Source organism: Lytechinus variegatus, chromosome 7 (genome assembly GCF_018143015.1).
Source record: "Lytechinus variegatus isolate NC3 chromosome 7, Lvar_3.0, whole genome shotgun sequence".
Taxonomy (NCBI): domain Eukaryota; kingdom Metazoa; phylum Echinodermata; class Echinoidea; order Temnopleuroida; family Toxopneustidae; genus Lytechinus; species Lytechinus variegatus.
In genome coordinates this window covers 16961512-16982119 of record NC_054746.1, presented here as the reverse complement: position 1 = coordinate 16982119, position 20608 = coordinate 16961512, and the positions used below count along the sequence as shown (strand labels likewise).

Below are 20608 nucleotides of genomic sequence, written 5' to 3'. Positions count from 1 at the left end.
GTAAAGTTAAGAGTTTCATGAGCTAATCCTAATTCCTTTAATACATTTTATGTCCATGGAAAGTATTTTCCTAGAATGAGAATCGTATCTAGTGTTTGGAAACAATATCTGACACAAGATTCATCCTATCGTGAATTATACAATACTTTCTGGTGAGAATATGCATTCTTTCTCACTGATACGTTATGGATTTAATCCACAACATTGCTTTAAATAGTTGATGACCAAAATTACAATACAAATACAACTTCTATACAAAGTGACTGTTGGGTATTTCTTTATCCCTTTTATCACAATTTTATATTAAAAAATACACAGTAGAACATACATTATTAAAAACAAACAGAATATAATTTTTTTTTAATAGCAAAAAAGAGAAAAAAATGAATCTTGGGTTATTCTTCGAAAAAATTGTTTCTATTCCTAAATCAGGGCCTGATGCATACTTGGCTTTGCAATCCAATGGCAGCCTCCCTGAAATCCTTGATTCTGATTGGTCGATTAGTATTGTTACCATGGTAAGTTACCATTGAATGGCAAAGTTACTATAAACTTACTATGATAGTAACTTTTTATGAAACAGGACCCTGAATTCAATAGCATTCATACTAACCTGCCAGTCTGCCCAAACCACCGTTTCCAAGACCAGCATCTTCCTCCAGCTCTTCCAACTCCTCAATATTCAGACCAAGCTATTACATAAGAAAAAACAACAAAATTATGAAATTCAAAATAATTCATTCATTTCAAAGATCACTGTGAAAAACAGATGCATAACTGACTGACTTCATAGGTAAGTTTATCCATGACAGGAGGACCAATGACAGGTGAAATGGCCTTTCCAATGGGGTCCTTTAAATGAATATACATGTAAAAATTAAAAGTTAATAAATACTGAATTGAAATATAAAATGAAATCAACCATGACTTTTAGTGACTTAATTCTGATACTGCTGTAAAGGATAGGAACAATACATTATGTAAAAATAAATATAAAAATGAAATGGCACAATAATATTTTTGATTCTTTACAGTTTTGTACATTATACAAGAAATTCATAAATCTTCAAATACTACAGGCAATTTTTATGGGGACTTATTTTAAAGATGAGAGCTTTTAATTATGTTGATTCTAATTCTTTATTTATACAAAACACTTACTTTCAGGGTTGGCGATTTTTTTGATTTTTTTAAAAAAATCAAAAAAATCGGATTTATTTGATTTAAATCAGATTTTTTTTATTTAAATCAGATTTTTTTTATTTTTTTGATTTTTTTAAAGTTCCTTCGAAAAAAAGGGTAATTATCCCCCCTTACTCTTACAATGACATCAATATTGATGTTATACATTTCACCCCTAATATTGTTCTTAACCACATATTTTGTAATTAAAATCCAGTAAAAATGGACAATTAAAAATAAATTTGAGGAATCATGTATCTGAACTTAATTCTATCATACATAGGCCTATGAAGGAATATTCCATAGGGAATTCCCAGTGAGTAGAGAAAATTCCCCTCTGGGATTTTTCATTCAAATATTTAAAAAAATCCAAGAGAAAAAATCCCTTATCAAAACTGCCAACAAACCCTTTGCCAATTACTAGTATTCATGTATATTGTAAGAGAAATAATTCAAATCAATGATTTTTTTCAATTAGTCACAGCTTTACAATAGTCAAAGAGAGACTACAACTGTATATGTTAAGGATCTTTTTGATAAAAAGCTCTTCTCTTGCTACAGATATAGATGCAAAACTCTCAGTTTTGGAGAACAATATAGGAGATAGCTTAGTCAAAGGGTGACTATACTACATTCTGTTACTGTGATTTTTTTACATTAATCTACAATTTTTATTCCCATATTCTCTACAAAAAAATCTGTTTGATCCATGAAGTATGAAAAAAAATCTACTTACTTTTAACTTAAAGGATAAAAACTGCAAAACTGCTTAAATTACAACATATGTATTACAAAAAGAAGTATTTTATTTTAAATGAGACACAGCTTACAACTGCCAATGATTGTAACTGAAGTACCTGCATCTTAACGTTAAAATACAGTGTTAAATGTTTATTCTGAGTTTTGCAAATTGTTGTTATAGAGCTCTTCCCATTATTACATGCAGATACAAAACTTCCATTATTTGTAGCACTGAACATAAAATGGGCTGCAGTGACTTAAAAGGTTTATAAGAGAAAGCTTTTCTCAACTGTCAAATTATGACTGTACTACATTATGTTAATGTGATTTTTATAATTATGTTATTCAAAACATCAAATGTATGATAAATGTAACAATACGAAATAAGAGGCATGTTAAATATGTTGATTACATGCAGGTATCATTTTTTTATTTTACATGACAGAAGTAGTTATGTGTAGGCGAAGGATCAAAACTGGAAAACTGCCAACAAACCTTTTCTCATCGACTTTTATATATTATATATTTTTTTTTTACAAACTACTCTCTGAAAAGTCTTTGGATTATGTGAAAACTTTACGTTAAGAAAGAAATTGACTAATAATAACTGACAAAGAATGTAAAATTTCAGAAGAAAAACTCGACATAATTTACAAAAAATGAGTACCTATTGACAACATACATCTGTAGTTTTTAAGGAATTACCTGATTTTATTAATTTGATTTTAATTTGTTTTAAGTAGATATGAAGACTTTGTTGATCTTTTATTGATATAAAGTTAATTCAAAGTTTTTCAGTTGACTTGAAGAATTAAAACTGCATTGAACAAATACTTTGTCCATGATTTGTACATGTTTCAATGGAAGTGATTTAAATCAATGATTTTTTAAAAAAAATCATGGTGATTTAAATCGCGATTTAAATCACGATTTAAATCAACGTGATTTAAATCCGCCAACCCTGCTTACTTTATTAAAGTATACGACTATAATTAAAAGAAAACGTAAGTCAATGGTTCCCAACATTATCCAGTCATATATACAAGGAAACATGAAATGTAAAGAATATAAAAGGCATGTTATTTTTATTCATATTTTCGTATCATATTTCCAGATTGATCAGCATGCTCTTTTTTTTCCAACATGGAAGTACATTATGTACTGTACAATCACATGTAGAACTTTTAGAAATGTACATCTGAAAATGCATTGTCATCTACATGTACATACATGTACAATATCAAACCCACTAAAATGCATGCACTCATATTGTATGAAATATGAATACTTAAAAAAGTAGGTTACACTGGTGCTCAATCAGACTTTGCACTAACCTCAGACAAGACAAAGCACAAGAAAAGAAAATAAGTTGGTGTAAGATCAAATAAAAATGGGAAAGCAAATGTTGACTGACTACAATCACTTAGGAGACTGTCTATATTTCATCTTTCTCTATCAAAATACCAATGTCAAAGTACCTACATGTAGAATGAAAAAATACATTTTAAAAGGGGCTTGTTTATGCATGAGCTTTTGCCTATTGGACGCAACTGCAATCATCGATCCTTAGACATTTCATGCACTTTCCTGCAATTATACACATGTTAGAACATCCCATTTATCCCTGAAATGTATTTGAAGTACATATACATGTAAGGGCAGTTATGAGATACAAAAATGAATCTCAAGACTGCAAACTACATTTTCATTTGAATTGAAAATGATCAATAAAATTACATCTTGTATAAATTTCTCCTTGATACTAGAGCAATACCTGGGGAAAATGTGAATGCACACATATCCTGAATAAATGATAGAAAATGAGGACATACATGTATTTATTTGTACAATTGATGTCAACAGCCTGGAAGACTTCATCAATTAATGAATAAATGAAGTCACCCGCCAGGCCTTGATCCCTTGATTCTGTTGAAAACGTACAGGGAATATCAACTTGCTAATAAGCCAGAACGACGGACGCAAACTCGCAGTCACATTTTAAATGATGGTATTCAGGGCATGAACCTGCTGTTACAGGCATGTACATGTAATGTAGGTACGTGCAAGGAGCTTCAGACTTGGCAAGTGTGTATACTGTAGCGAAGGTGCATCGAACACTGACACACAAGGAAGCAGGATGAAGAGTTCTGAGATTAGCAAAGGAATGCTTCAAGGAGATTAAAATTGATGCGATTGAGAATGAGACTGCATGGGTCACCAGGGAATGGGCATCAAATTATCAGGTGAATTCCTAACAAAGATCAAACTTTGTTACTGTCAGATACAAAAAAAAGATACAGTCAAAAGACTAAGAGATCATGGCATCGCCATCACTCAAGCTTCGTTATTTTCTGATTAATGGTATAATTTCAAATCAAGTGATATCTCATTGGCTTTAAAATGGAAACCTAACCCCAATGAGAGTATTAACCCCAGGAAAAGGAGTAGAATACTGCAAGGGTGTGTTCAATTCAAATTTTCAAATTTCAACAGCAACATGAATCATGATTGGAAATGCAAAATTTACAAATCAAAGAAAACACAAGGGCAGTTCCAAGGTCACGGAGTGACATTCAGAAACAAGTGTTTTGCATTCAAACAAAGATATCACCCATATTTAAATAGTTATTTGCAACAAAATGGTACCTGACAGTAGCTGCTGAAACCCACTTTTCAAAATAATAACATTTTGATCCACTGAATTAATGAGATATGAATATTCATAAACATGGTAAAGGAGTGATGTAAAATGGACATGCATATTTGAGGAGAAAACATATTGCTCAAACTCTGTGAACTTTATCATGGCTATCACAATGTTGAATTATTGACTGGATTCTATGTCGTTCTAGCTTTAATATGCTGCATTACATGTATATTAAAAAATTGGATTATTTTTTTTACTAATTACAACTTAAAACATAAACCCATACCCATTTATAGAGTGACATCTCAAATATTCATACACAGGCAACGTAAAATGAACTAATTAGTTATATTTTTAAATTTTCTTTTGATATGATGTAAAATGATGACATTCAGATTATCCAAAAGAAAATTTTACAAAACAAGCTACAGTTTTCTGTTCAATTGAAAATAAAGTTTAAAAAAATGTATGTAGTCCCATGATTGGAATTTTTTGTATGGTTTGAATTCTCCTATAAGGAGATGCGTAAGAAAACAAGTGGAATGCCTCTGGCCATCTCACCTGCATCACGCAGTTCAATATAGCAGCAGTGCTGACTTTGAATACTACTCTAACTCGCACAAGATGTTCAGTGATACATGGTTACTCTTATGTCCACTTTTTATAAACTAGACCAATAAACTTACAGAGATATGATGGTTATTCAACAGCTACACCCAATTCGGCCAAAGTTCATTGACCTTTGATCTTGGTCATGTGACCTGAAACGCGTACAGGATGTTCAGTGATACTTGATTACTCTAATGTCCAAGTTTAATGAACTAGACCAATAAACTTTCAAAGTTATGATGGTAATTCAACAGATACCCCCGATTCGGCCAAAGTTCACTGACCCTAAATGACCTTTGACCTTGATCATGTGACCTGAAACTCAAACAGGATGTTCAGTGATACTTGATTACTCTTATGTACAAGTTTCATGAATCAGATCCATAAACTTTCAAAGTTACATGTATGATGGTAATTCAACAGATACACCCAATTCGGCCAAAGTTCATTGACCTTTGACCTTGGTCATGTGACCTGAAACGCGCACAGGATGTTCAGTGATACTTGATTACTCTAATGTCCAAGTTTAACGAACTAGACCAATAAACTTTCAAAGTTATGATGGTAATTCAACAGATACCCCTGAATCGGCCAAAGTTCATTGACCCTAAATGACCTTTGACCTTAATCATGAGACCTGAAACTTGCACAAAATTTTCAGTGATGCTTGATTACTATTATGTCTAAGTTTCATGAATCAGATCCATAAACTTTCAAAGTTATGATGGGAATTCAACAGATATCCCCAATTTGGCCAAAGTTCATTGACCCTAAATGACCTTTGACCTTGGTCATGTGACGTGAAACTCAGGCAGGATGTTCAGTGATACTTGATTAACCTTATGTCCAAGTTTCATGAACTAGGTCCATATATTTTCTAAGTTATGATGACATTTCAAAAACTTAACCTCAGGTTAAGATTTTGATGTTGAATCCTCCAACATGGTCTAAGTTCATTGACCCTAAATGACCTTTGACCTTGGTCATGTGACATGAAACTCTAATAGGATGTTCAGTAATACTTGATTAACCTTATGGCCAAGGTTCATGAACTAGGTCCATATACTTTCTAAGTTATGACGTCATTTCAAAAACTTAACCTCAGGTTAAGATTTGATGTTGACGCCGCCGTCGGAAAAGCGGCGCCTATAGTCTCACTTTGCTTCGCAGGTGAGACCAAAAATTGTGGCTAATTATGTTTCTCTTTTGTATTTATGAAATCCCATATGAATTTTGATAGAAAAATTTGATCCAGATTTGAAATAGAGCCAATATAAATTTTTGGAAAATGTCCACTTTTGCTTGGAATTGCCCACTTAAGCATGATCAGGGGTGCAGTGTTCAGTTTCGAAAATTATAAATCTGATATGTCAGTTACCCTCTCGTTATACATGTAGTGCAACTTACTGCACAGTTTGACCCATCACAAGATAGGTCAATTCTAGCACATGCTTGTGTAGGCTTCCAATGCAAGAGCAAATCTAACGACGACGTTTCAACAACACTCAATTGCATTCAGCATGCATTCCTGATGCTGAAGGTCATAAAATTTGGGATGATCGCATTTTCAAATGCATGTTTTTCAGCGTTTAAACTTTCCTACAAATTGCGATCTGAAAAACGTTACTTTAAAGACAAGGGGGCCGTTTCATAAAGCTGTTCGTAAGATAAGAGCAACTTTAAGAACAACTGGTGAACCTTTCTTACGCGCTTAACCATCGCCAATGTATATACCATTTACAACAAGAAAAGATCACCAGTCGTTCTTAAAGTCGCTCTTAACTTACGAACAGCTTTATGAAACACTCACCAGGAATAAGGGACATTGAACACACCATTTTGTTTCTGATTCCATATCCACTATGAAGCAATTGTCATGGGAAAACATGATACACACCATATCTTCATGTCAGGGAAATATAAACAGAAAAATGTGAAATAAATTCAAAAATCTGAAAATTTTTGTATTTGCATATATATTCAAAATCATATTTCTCCTTATTTCAAGATCAAGTCCTCCCTAGAGAAATGTTTGAATAAATAGAGAAAAATTAAAATAGCATCACGCTGAAAATTTCATCAAAATAGGATGTAAAAGAACAAAGTTACAATATTTTAAAGTTTCCCTTTTTTTTCATAAAACAGCATAACTCAGTGCCATGCACGTGAGAGAGCCGATGATGTCCCTCATTCTCTATTTCTTTTTTCTCTTATTGTCTGAATTATACAATATTTCATTTTTTACACATTATATAACTTGACTGAACCATTAGACAATGCTAATTCTATGTGTTCAGGGAGGATTTAATCATTGTTTCACTGGAAAATGAAAAGAAAATTAGAACATTTCATGTTTCATATAATAGAATCCAAAATAAATAGTGAGTGGATGATGTCTTCAGTCTCCTCATTTGCATACTGACCAGGATGTGCATATCACTGTTTTGTGAAATTAAGCAAAACTTATCAATAAAAAATATGTATTTTTCATTTTTTCCTTATTGTCATGTGAAACAAAATGTCATTCCTCCTTGGAATTACTAATCTATTGCAGTTTGTCAATTTATTTTTTAAGTCAAGTTGGTCATTTCGGTCAAATCTATAAATATTGCAATAATCATAAAATTCATATAATGAAAAAAAAAAGAAATAGTGAGGGACCTCATCAACTCTCTCATTTGTATATTATTGAGTTGTGCATGATTATAACTGCTTTGAAATAAGCAGAAATTTAAAATGTTGTAACTTTCTTAGTTTACATCCGATTTTGATGAAATTTTCAGTGTTTTTCTTTTTTTATTTGAAATCAACTTTCTTCTGGGGTGGACTTGACCTTTAATTCATTTTTATATACTTTAATTACAATGAAAGAATATACATTAAGTCATGTGAATTAAGAAGTATGTGAGCTAGCAAAGTTATCCATCATCACATCTCGGTCTACTGGTGACACCCAGTAATAAATGCAGTGGGTAAAAGGGCAGACAGCCGAGGTAAGAGGATGAGGGTAACTAAATCTCCAAGGCAGTGGAAAGCGTCCACTCTACTCGTGAAGGACAGCTCACTTGAGCTGATCCAAGGGAACACTAAAGGCTTGTATTGAGTTGTTTTCCTTTCAATCACGAAAGGTGCCCCATGATTCGGTCAGTTCTTGACATCCTGGGTGAGAAACAACCCTTGGATAATATTAGGCCATGTGCATACATAAACCTGATTACAAAATCAGATCCTTTTTTTTAAATCTCTGCACACTTGGGAAATGTAGGTTGTTTCAACAGAAAGATTAATGTGAAAATGTAATTCAATTACTTGAAGAATTTTTTTTTAAAAAATCTTAAAATCACTTTTCATCTTTTGGTTGCATGGTAATTGCAAGGTTGCATGTATGGATTCAGATATTTCAGCACTGATCAGGTCTGTTCTATGAATCAGGACATTTAAAACCTTATTTACCGTTGTCTTGCTAATACTTCTAAGACCTTTTGCTGTATTCTTTCTGGTAATAACAACGTCTTATTAAAACAGGAGGCTATAAAGCTAGGTAAACTCACCTGGTAAAGTGCCTCATCACATTGGCCCTGTATACCCAGATTGACCATGGTATTGGTCAAGGTACGTCCAATATAGTATTCCAATGAGAGGTAGTACACACGCTGAAAAGAGAAGGAAAAACTTGCTTTTTATTATAAAGCCCTTTATTTGTAAGATGAACAAATTGATATTTTCATGAATTATAAATATATGTAAACAGTTAATCATAGACAAAGTATTATAAATTGTTTTCTCAAGCTTATCTACATGTACATGACAAAAGCAAAGCTACAATATACATGTATAATGTATTTATATTTTTAATCCCAGCTAAGATTAACAAATATTGAGAGAATGATCTAAAAAAATGTGGCCGGTATTCTCAACAGACTATTGTACCATAGTACTCAACAATGGATTATGCAGATTTTATGTATTATTGTACTTCCCTTTTAGCGCCCTCTGCATTTAATTATACTTTTATTTGTGTATGCAATGAAATTTAAGTTTATACAAAAAACTGCACGAAAAAAAGCAAACCACCTCGTTATTATCACACACTCAATTTCTAACTTTTGTCACCTAAAACAGAAATTGCACTGTGTTACAAAGAAGGCCTAGATGTACCTGTTCAGTTGAAAAGTTGGGTACCAATATGTATAATGTAATGATTAAAGTATTCTTCAGAAAACTTTTGCTTTTTTTTAAGAATTAATAGAATTAATACAGGTCATCTCTTCATTATACTGATTGATATTCACAATACAGATTACAACTATCAAGCTCATTATAATAATATGGTTCCATGACGTTTGCTCCAGCGACAATTGACGCGATAGAAAAATAGGAATGAAACCTTCGGAACAAGTGGGTTTAGTTGTATGGAAACAAAAAATTGAAAGAATAAGAGAAAGGAAAGTTTCAGAAAAAATGGACAAATAATGAGAAAGATATGAGCATTTAAATATTGCATTCACTTAAAATGCTACATGTATGGAGATCCTCCCATTAGCAATGCGACAAAGATGTGTGATGTTACATATAAAATAACTTTCCTTTGATGGACGATAAAAATACCCCAAAAATGTCTCTTTTTGCTCTTTCTTGTGTTGATACAAACTCTTCATCCATATTGTATAATTCAAAACTCTGTATCACATGCCCTCCTATAGAAAGAATATATGATCTACCGATAGACGTGATAAAGGCAGTTTAAGAGAAATATACAAAAGTATTATGGGAAAGTTGTTCACATGTGACGTCACACATCTTGGTTGCATTCCCAATAGTAGATATACGGTACATTACAATAATGATCTAAATTTCAAATGCTCATAACTTTCTTATTATTTATTCAATGTTTCTAAAACTTTTGTTAATCTGTTTCTATTTTTGTACAAGCTAACTTATTCCAATTTTCCTTTAAGGCAAACATACAATTTAACTCCCAAACTACATGTACATGTAGATAAACCCTAATCCTTATCCTTACATCTTTCTGAACCAAAAACTCTATTACAATCCTAAACCCTTTATCCTCTGACATATCAAGACCGGAGCAATTGTCACAAGAGCAAATGTTGTGTCACCCCATAATAATGATATTGGATCAATCTATGGTGCATTAGCATCACCACTGTGAAACATGTAGGCGTGAGGACATGCTCACAATCTTCATAATGTATAATGCATCGTGCGCCCTCAGGCCATTATTCAACAATACACACAGGTCTCTCTTCAAATAACAGATAGCTTTCTCGATGAACAATTGGACAAGTAGAATCAGTATCACCATGTATGTATACACTCATTACAGACAAGTAATATGAAGGGCAAAGTTAACTGGTCAGTAATTATCTTGTCTTTCTGTTGATACCCACAATCAAAGGGTTAATTATTATGATTATATTCAATTATCAAAGGCTTAAAAAATAGGGCCTACATGATGTCAACAAATAAAATTTGTTTACATCATTACATTGAACACAAACAAAAACACTCAAGTGTGACTTGAATTAGGCTACAGATCTGCCATTTGTAATTTGGGAGCTTGCACGTACAGTCTAGTCTCACAGAATGAACCGTGATTATGAATGCATCCACCTTGTTCTGATGGTATACACACGTGATGTATCCTGCTGCATCATGCCATCAATCGTAACACCATGAAGCTAGGCCAGAGAAATGCAACCCCATATGCTGCTAATTGGCCGACCCACATGGTGCACTAAACAAATTTGTTGAAGAAGGTTTAATATAAAATATCACTTGTAGATGGAATTTCTCTTAATCCTGGTACAATAAACTTAGAGGGATGTTTGAACAACGAGAGTAATAGGTTATAATCAACGACACCCCTACTGACCCCAGGGTCTGTCCAATACAGAAAAAGTATAGTAACATTTGAATGAGATAACAGGCCTTACAAAATGAGTGCATGAAACCATTAATAGACCTGTCATAAATGGACCAAATAATAAAAATTCTACATCCAATCAAATAAGGTAAACTACATGTCAAAGGAGGGGGGGGGGGGTATCCACATTAAAAGCAATAGATGATGAAATACTTTTGAGTAAATCCTGCAATTTCAACAGATCTCAATTTACATATACAGTGTATGTATGAATATTTGTAAAATATTTTTTAATCACTTTTTAGAAAAATAAATAAGAGAGTAATCCACCATGTTCATACACTATTTGTCTAGTCTCTGTTAAGTTACATGCATACCAAAATGTAAACTATGCTGCTTTATGAACCAGTTTGGAAGATCGCTTTGTCTGTTCTCATTACACGTTAAACTAGTTTCCACTAAACTAGTTTTAGGAAGGTAGAGAGACCAGTGTCATAAACAGTCAGTCTGCAGTTCCTACTCCCTCTGCTACATAATGAGCAAATGAGCAAGATTTATCCAAGTCCTCTCATGGCTAAATTCATATCCCTGCAAAATCTTGTGAATTCATATTGAAACTTTCTTTCTCAAAGAATTTAACCACTTTCTCCTCAAGTAAAATTGATTATTTTGGCACCATAGTAAAGAGTAAATGTTACTCTTTTATATTGGTAATTTCTTTTGAATAAAATATTTTGATAAATAAGCAAATTTCAGGCCTGAAAAGATGCCTCAAACAAAATTTTCTTCCTCTGTTTTCTCTTGCAAATTGTGTAAAACTTTTTGTTTTGGGCACAAATCTATTCATATCATCAGAAAGCTCAAACTCTATACTTTCTTAATACAATGTCACTCTTGATACATGTATGTGGCATCTTTTAGATGGGTCAGCAGCCAACTTTTCCATCAAGAAACAAGACAAGATTTTTTTAAATTCTGAGTGGCAAGAAATCCAGAGTTCTGATTGGCTGAATAATGTTTCAGAACAACAGCCGTGGGTTATTTGAAGAGATTACCACACAGTAATCATTTGGTCCAATCATCATTTTCATCTAATCACCAGTTGGTCTATGACAAATTGGTCTCATAACCAGTAGGTCTAATACTTGCTTTATTTTCATCCATTTTGCCAAATTAACATTTAGTCTAATTCATAGACCAAATGGTACATGTATATGGACTACATGGATATCATACCAACTGGTTATTAGACCAAATGGTGAGTGGACGAAATGGCAATTAGACCATGTGGATATTGGGTGAATTGATAGTTGCAGACGAGTTGAAAATTGGTCAAATTGGCATAGGACCAAATGAAAATGACCCCAATATTTCTTGGGCTCCTACAGAAATTTAGTGTAAAAACTAAAAAAAATGTTGCATGAAAACAATTCTTTTGTATTATGTTTTAAATCAAAAGTTTCACCAATTACAATGTTTTTTTTATCCAGAAACATGACTTGAAAGAATGATTTTTCTTCTTTATAAAGATACCAAAACATGATATTTAATAGAGGAGCAACGGCTGAATAAAAAGAGGTGTTTTTGTCCGCACCAAGCTCATTAACAATGCAAAAACCCTCTCGCCATGTATATCACTTGGATTAAAGAAGCTACTTTTTGTGGACCTGCCATCTGACTGATAAAATTTAAACCAGCAATATCCACTGTGATGTGAAGTTGGTTTTGTGACAGTTTGGCAAAATTCCAACAAAGAGTAAAGCTGTACATGTGCATGTAGGCCCTATTTTAAATTTATATCAAATGTGAGCAGCACCCCATTTGTCATTATATACAAAATATCACATTATTTTACATGTATTTCAAGTTTTAAGATTAATATAAATCATATTCATAAGCAATATCATTATTAATCATCAAAATAACAAATTTGTGGAGTTTATAGTAGCACACAACATTGACACGGTATACAGTATGTACATAGAGGAGTTCGCATCAAAAATCAAAACTGACAATTTATAATTATTTTTTCTTTGATAAGACTTTCTTAGAGTGCATTTTCGTCATTTTTTTTTTCAATTTCGATTAAATGTAGGCCTACATGTAATGTCAGAATTAATTACCCTTTTAAGTTAACCACAACATTATGAAAGTGCCAAAGTGGTTTAAATTAAAAGTAGAGATCTCCACCCCACTAAAAAGTTGATATGAGTAAAAGACATTTAAAAAGGAGCACAGTTTACCAAAAAATTCATCAAAATCAAATTATGTAAAATAAGGTAATATTAGGCATATATGATATTTTAATTTTCATTTATACATGTATCCACACACATACACATGTAATTTCTTACTATGCACATCCTGGATCCCCATTTCATAAAGACTTTACATGTAAGGTAACAGTATTATTACACATGCAGCAACTTTCATGGTAAGAGTGCTCAGTAGCTAATGATCACTAACAGTTTCCAAGTATATAATGACTAAGTTCCCAAACAACCAAAGTACATGTAAATGTACCTCATTTGCAATTAGTACAAACATTTCAATTCATTTTGATTTGGATGAATGACCCATGTTTTCATAGGTAAAGTCCAGTTGGTAAAGTCCAGTTTAGATCATGATCATAGTTGCATCTAGCATAAAGATATCATAAATTCCAACTAGACCTGTTTCTACATGTAGGTTTCAAAATTCAAATAATTTAAAAAATTAATAAAAGTTGAAGTCAATACCGTACATGTATATTGAGGCTATTGGCCAAATCATAAAAACTATATATTGAGAAATATTCATCCCATATAACAAATTTGGTATCAAATATCAACTACATGTATGCTTCTTTTTTCCTTAAATATTGAAGTATTTGTTAATGTGATTTTATCGTTTACACACAATTCCTCACCAAGGTCTTTCCATATTTGATTTTGGGGTGTAATTTCGATGAATGGAACAAGTACATTTATTACTGATAAGATGTTAAGTACTGTAATCTTATTTTTCATAAAACAATGAACAAGATGAGAAAAAAATTGAAATATTCACAATCTGAACAATGTTGTTAGGATAACAAAAATATTTTTAGATAAAGAAGATATTTATATTACAACAATATCCATATTCTTAGGGGTTGAATTTTCCAGGTGTAAAAGGTAAATGGACAAGGGTATCAAAAGTATTGCATAATCAAATTACAACAATCAACACTTTGATTGTGGGCATCAACAGAAAAAAACATGATACAACACAATTGAATTGAATTGAATTGAAAAGGTTTTATTCAAAATCATTGCACGTTGCAGCCAAAAGGCTGAATTGTGTACAATTTACAGGTATATACATGCAATATAAATAGGTGATTTAAAAACATCAAAACTTGACACGATTAAGAGAATATAATGCAACTTAACAAAAGAACTAGATGACTGAAAGGTGGTGGTGGTGGAAGAATGCTCATTGACAAACATCGCCACTCAAATTCAAACAATAAAAACATAGATTTAAGCAAGTAACAAAAGAACTAAAGACAGGAGGGTGTCTGGGGACAAAAAGTATCTAGAAAGAGACAGATAAGCATGATGCAACAACCTTTTTTAAGTCCTACTTTCATTTTCCTCTATTAATCTTTGAAATGCTCAAAATATAGTTTGAGAGCATTACACATGGACTAGGAAACAACTTTCAGACAAAACATTTAATTAGGGTTCCAACATATGTATATAAGACAATGGATGTACATACAAGCTTTCTATGGAATTGCTCTACAAAATCTTACACGTACATGTACAAACAACAACAGTAGAATGCAAAGCAGCTGCATCCTTTAATGTTTTTACTTCCAAAATGTAAGTCTATCATTGCACTGTGTGGGTAAAAAAAAAAAATTGACATCTAACAAGTTTCCAATAAAAGGGAAAAAATATGACATGGGCAAATAATCATTATGGTCGGAGAGAGCATCTTCTCCCAAATAAACCAATACCATATTCATGCGGTACATGTATGTCTTCATGCTCGGATAATCAGTAGGTATTCTCTTCAGTGGTGTAAATTTTGATTTGCACCCGAGTAAGGCATGAGTCAGATGAATCTACATACCTGTACATGTAGATGTAAATTGTGTCATTATCTTACAAGGATTCCATTAAAAAAAGAAGAAGAAAATTTAGGGACAGTGATTTTCCGTTTCAAAAAATGGCCTTTTCCGTTTCAGAAAATCTCAAATTCCGTTTCAGCACGTCAGAAAACGGAAATTCTGTTTCCCCATAGACGTTGTACACACGGAAAAGTGACAATTCCGTTTACACATTGAATAACAAAATCAAAGCGCATACACTCGCACTGGCCAAAATTTGTATCTGCTACTGTACCAACAACACAATAGAATCCGTTTTAATCGAATCTATGCTGGTGTATTTAATGATTTTTCAAACTGATTTAGCATGCATACATCCTCACCTTTCACATAATTAGCATTATTTAACGGTGAAATTAAATTTCATCGATAATTTTGGGGTTTTTTGGACATCGTTATCATCAGTCAACGACTTTCGCCAATCCGCCATCTTTGATTTTAAGACCACGATATCGTGCTGTTACATCTTCAAACGTAGAGGGCAGCAACACACGACCGTGCAGTTGAGCGATCTGAAGCGATGTGAAGCTCAACCCGGCCGGCCGGGTACGATCGCGGGGTATTATCGAGTGTGCTGATGTCGAGAGAAATCACAATGTGTGAATTGTCATGATTGTAGCGAAGTGAGATCGTGTTTTCTGGGGGTTTTGTTTTGTGGCCATTTAATATTCTCATTTTGTTATTATTTTGGAGTAATTTCTGTTGCTATTCTGTATATTTTGAGGGAAAATACATTTTCCGTGATTTTCCGTTTGAAATGCCACTTTCCGTTTCAAAAGGCCTTTTCCGTGAATTCCGTCTGTTTTCCGCGATCGCGGAAAATCACTGTCCCTAAAAATTCATATTTTATTTTTCGAAACAGGCGTGAAATCAAATACTCTGAAAGTTTGCTTTGCCCAATTGATCTTGGGGCCTGGCAGCCGCTGTGCAGCACCAGATTGATGAGGTTCTATCCCTTTAATCGTTTAACGCAAAAAAGGGTAGCAGCAACTCCCATCTTTTAATGTCTTTTGGTCTGACACAGCCGGGGTTTGATCTCCAAACCTCCCGGTTTTGAGATGTATGCTCTACCAACTGAGCCAACACACCGGTGTCCAATCTATTGCAAAACACTTTTCAATGATGAACATTAAAATGGTTTAATAAACACACCTTTTAGAACTGATGCACTAAATAACAAATTGTGATAATTAATTCTTTGTAATATTGGCTGGTGTTAGTTTCGATCATTTAATAGATGTTTTTATTGCAAGGTTCCTGAACTGGCTGCTCTTAAATAAATACACATAAATTGCCTATACCTCGATGTCCAAGGCTTAGACCAAAAGCTTCAGTCTCTGTTACATGTATATTGGTTTCTTCGCTGAACTCCAATACCAATTATAGAGACCTAAGTTTTTGACTCGATCTGTACAGGGACTCAATGGCCATATGTTTATGTATTAAGTTCAGTTAAGCCAGGGAAGGGAGTTGCACGACAACTGAAGTAAGTCACTTTTTTTTCCTTTTTTTAAATAATTTTTTACCCGTTTTGGTGCATTCCAGGCCAAAACGGAATAATTAATAATCTTAATTTTGGTCAAGTTCTTTTTATGTATTTTTATGAAATAAAGACAAAAATCAAAGAGCCGTCAGGAGAATTTTGGATTTATTACCCCTAATGGCGGCTGCACGATCGCGTGCTGTCTGTGTACGAGTAGTCATCTTGATTTCATTATCTTTCGCTTAGCGACAGTATGCAAATTTGCGTGCTGTCGCCACGCGAAAGGCAATGAAATCAAGATGGCCACGTAAACACGGTGGCAAGTTTGTCCCATCTTTTCATAACATTTTTCTTGTTTTTTGAATGAATTCTTGTTTAAAAATGAAATCAATATCGTAGAAATGTTGGAAATGAAGTTGTATCCCATGTATGGTTGGAACTACCCCTTAGGCCCCCATTCCACAGAACGGAGACCATTGAAAGACCACTGAAAGACTTATAGAGATCTTTCCATGGACTTTGCCTGGTCTTTCAGTGATCTTTGAATGATCTTTCAATGATCTCTCATGAGTCTTACAGTAATCTCCGCAAAAATCTTGAGAGACTGCCGAAAGAACATTGAAAGACTATGAAGACCTTTGAAAGTTCATCGAAGGACCGCTGAAAGACCACTGAAAGACCATTTTCCTGTTAGACCGTTGTAAGACTGTTTTGAACCGTTTCAAAAAGTTTTGGAGCCCATGAAGACCACGAAGACCACTGAAAGATTGGTCAGGACTCCTGTAAGACCTCAAAGACCATTGTAGGTTCATTGAGAGACCTCTGAAAGATCAACCAAAGTTCATTGTCTTTCAAAGGTTTTTCAGCGGTCTTGATCTCTATGGAATGGGGGTTTTATTGACCACCTAATCTTCTAAGCATCGTATGTGCGAAAATATTTATCAATTATACCGAGTTTTCGTCTCGTTTCTGCGGAAAATTGATCAGATTCCCATGTTTCGCTCAGCGACTCCGATTCCATCCGCGTATATATCGACGAACAACGAATACGACGATTTTACATTTGCTCATTTGCACCCGTCTTTTGAAACCGACCACCCGCGGTACACTAAGTTTACTGCCGATTCTTGTCGCGGTGGCGAAATATTTTTACTTTTCCATATCAGTTCTATGATGTCAACATGTTAAATGATCGCCTCACTAGTTCCACTGTGAGCTCCGGCAAATGATTCGACGATTGACAACGGATATTTGTTCTAAAGCCGTTTTCTATCGGATTTCTTGGTTTTTAAGTGGGGTTTGGGTCTGGTCAATACAATTTTGATTAATTCTACTAAATTTTTACTTTTTGTTGCTTTTTTTCTCGTAAAATCGATTCTTACCTTTTCTACGTATACTGCGCCTACTCTCCCGCGCGTATCGTTTGTAATACGCAATCATTTTAATGCGCGCAAGGTGGTCTGTTTCAAAAAGAGGTGGTCGATATGGGGGTAGTCTCACCATACATGATTTAGGGCTAGATCTTTTAGAAGGAAAGTAGAAATATTGGGGGTGAAAGTTTGAGGTTTTTTACGGTACGTGTAGATGAATGCAATCGAATCCCTCGCTTTGTTGATAGTAAGCATACGTTAGTAAATGATTTTTACTCTCTAGAAGCCTCCTGGCTATGTATGAGGAGAAATAATTTTTTTTTAGTTATAAAAAAAATCGAAACAGACGGTGCTGCCACTTGCCAGTGCCAGCTGTCTTAAAAGACTTAGTTCATGTAGTTAGGCTTATATGGCAGTGAGTCCAAACTTCGCGCGTGTCCATACTTCGCGGACGGTCATTATCTCAAAAACTAGCCAATATCCTTAAAATCTGACATCATCAACGTGAAAAGCGACCTAAAATTACCCTTCAATGAATATTTCTTTAGGATGAGTACAATATTCATGAAAATATTGGCAAAAGATCAGCAAATTTGTCACCGCTATCACCCGTTTTGAAGAAATCAACAAGCATCACGATATCACCATTTTGCAAGAAGAAATCATCAAAAATGTGAGTTAAATGTGGTACTAACCGATTCCATAGCATTTTGCCATCAATCTGATATAAATATTTCACTTTTTGAGCTTGAGTTTTTGTTTAAATCTCCACAAAAGCTTTGGTGCGCGAAGTTAGGTCACACTTTTACTGAACGATTTTCCAGCACAGCCCGCATTCGCCGATCGGAATAGAATTTTGAGATCGCGTTAACGGCGAAACCCCTTGACCTACTTTACGTTTTCGTCCATGATTTTAAAGTTTACGATCTTGCCGTCAATGTGGTAACTATTTCTTGAATTGGTTTTGTTTAAATTATGAATATTTTGTGAACAAAATTAAGCCTGATGAATATTTTTGAAAAGTGCGCAAAGTTTGGACACCCCATCATACGTCATACTAAAATAGAGATCATTGGTTAGAGTTTAGATTAAAAATGTTAGTATTTAGGCCTACACTACCGCTACAGTACCATACCTTTGGATCAGTTTCATAATAATACTGCTGAGTGCGGATCCAACGGCCAACGAGATGATCACGGACCGAGTGGGCAAGGGCGATGTAGTAGTCACGTTGAGTGGCTACATTCCGGTCTTTCACCAAGGTGAAATGAAGATGCCGATTAAAACTAGCTTTGAAGTTTGCAACATCCTCAATACCTGGTATCCCACGCACACTAATCTGCTTCCTCTTTTCATGGTCACTTTGAGCCATTCTGATGGTCAAGAGGTAGAAAAGAAATGTTCAAATCGTCAGATTTCCGTATCGACTGCTCTTCCACGACTCAACTGCCCTGGACCATCGATGCATATGTACGGCGCGGTGCGTGCCCGCGCGCCGGGCCGACCGGGGCAGCAGCGGGTGGGATTTGCATCTCGGTCTATGTGTACGTGCAATTCAGTCAGCTGGGATGGGCTGGCCTCGGAAAAACATGTACATTAACGAATGGATAGAGGGCGTCAACACTTTGTTTGAAGTGGGAGTTCCTGAATAAAAAGTTTGTTGTAAAAGAGGCATCCATCAAAGATTAAGAAAGTTGTTAGAAATTTAAGTTTTGATATGTGACAGTATGTACGAGCAGCTACCAATATGTTATGTAATATAAAATGCATACTTTTCATTTTTCATGATCACTACATTTTTTTATTTCAGAAAATGGTGAGAAATTATATATCTTAGAGATAATCTACGGTTGCCAGGGCGGTTGCACCAGCAAATAAAATTAATATAAATAAAAATAAAATGAAGTGGAAAGGGGAAAAAAGAGAAGGAAAAGAAAGGGAAGAAAAGTCAAGACAATTCAAATAAAACGGAAAGGAGTAAAAGACAGAAAAAAGAAGAACGGAGGATAGAGGCTTTGCCGAAACGACCCTTATTCATTTTTTTTTGTCAGGTATAGTGCAAGTCCACGTCAGTCTATATCAGTGACCCCGCACCCCCCCCCCCCGGAATAAACTTTTAATTGAACAACCTAATCCCCACGCTGATGTCAGTGAATGCTCTCTTTATAAAATGTCCATTTCTTGCCGTGATCTTGAAACATTTTAGCACGCACTTTCAGCTCGCATAGTTCCTTTACTGTCATATGTATCCTCTTTATGATTTTCTATAATTTCAAACAGTATTTAACCCCCCCCCCACAAAAAAGGGGGGGTCTTCACTTACCAAATCGAGGTCATTTGTATCAGGAAAATCTGACAAGCAAGCAAAAGAAAAAGGCCCTCACTTGCCTATATACATTTTCTTGTTCCAATAAAAAAAATCGGGTGCTTCTCAAAGGGAAGGGGGGCGGGGTCACGGGCCGGATGTGCCCCCCTGGGGCCGACACTGGCTATCTGAGTAGCGAATCAAGAGAAATCTTCATGAAAAAAAATCAGCCACCCCAAAGTTACA

At 34.3% G+C, this 20608-nt stretch overlaps 1 protein-coding gene across 1 annotated transcript in view; it reads right to left on the bottom strand.

Annotated features, from left to right (window-relative positions):
* Positions 1-19564, bottom strand: part of LOC121418589 (glycogen phosphorylase, brain form-like) — a 42935-nt gene extending 23371 nt beyond the window's left edge. The window contains exons 1-3 of the mRNA XM_041612539.1: positions 19193-19564; positions 8731-8832; positions 614-692 (exon numbers count right to left, since the gene is read on the bottom strand). Of these exons, the coding sequence (XP_041468473.1) occupies positions 614-692; positions 8731-8832; positions 19193-19429 (418 nt within the window). The 5' untranslated portion in view covers positions 19430-19564. The remainder of the gene's footprint in view (positions 1-613; positions 693-8730; positions 8833-19192) is intronic.
* Between the last annotated feature and the right edge of the window lie 1044 nt (positions 19565-20608).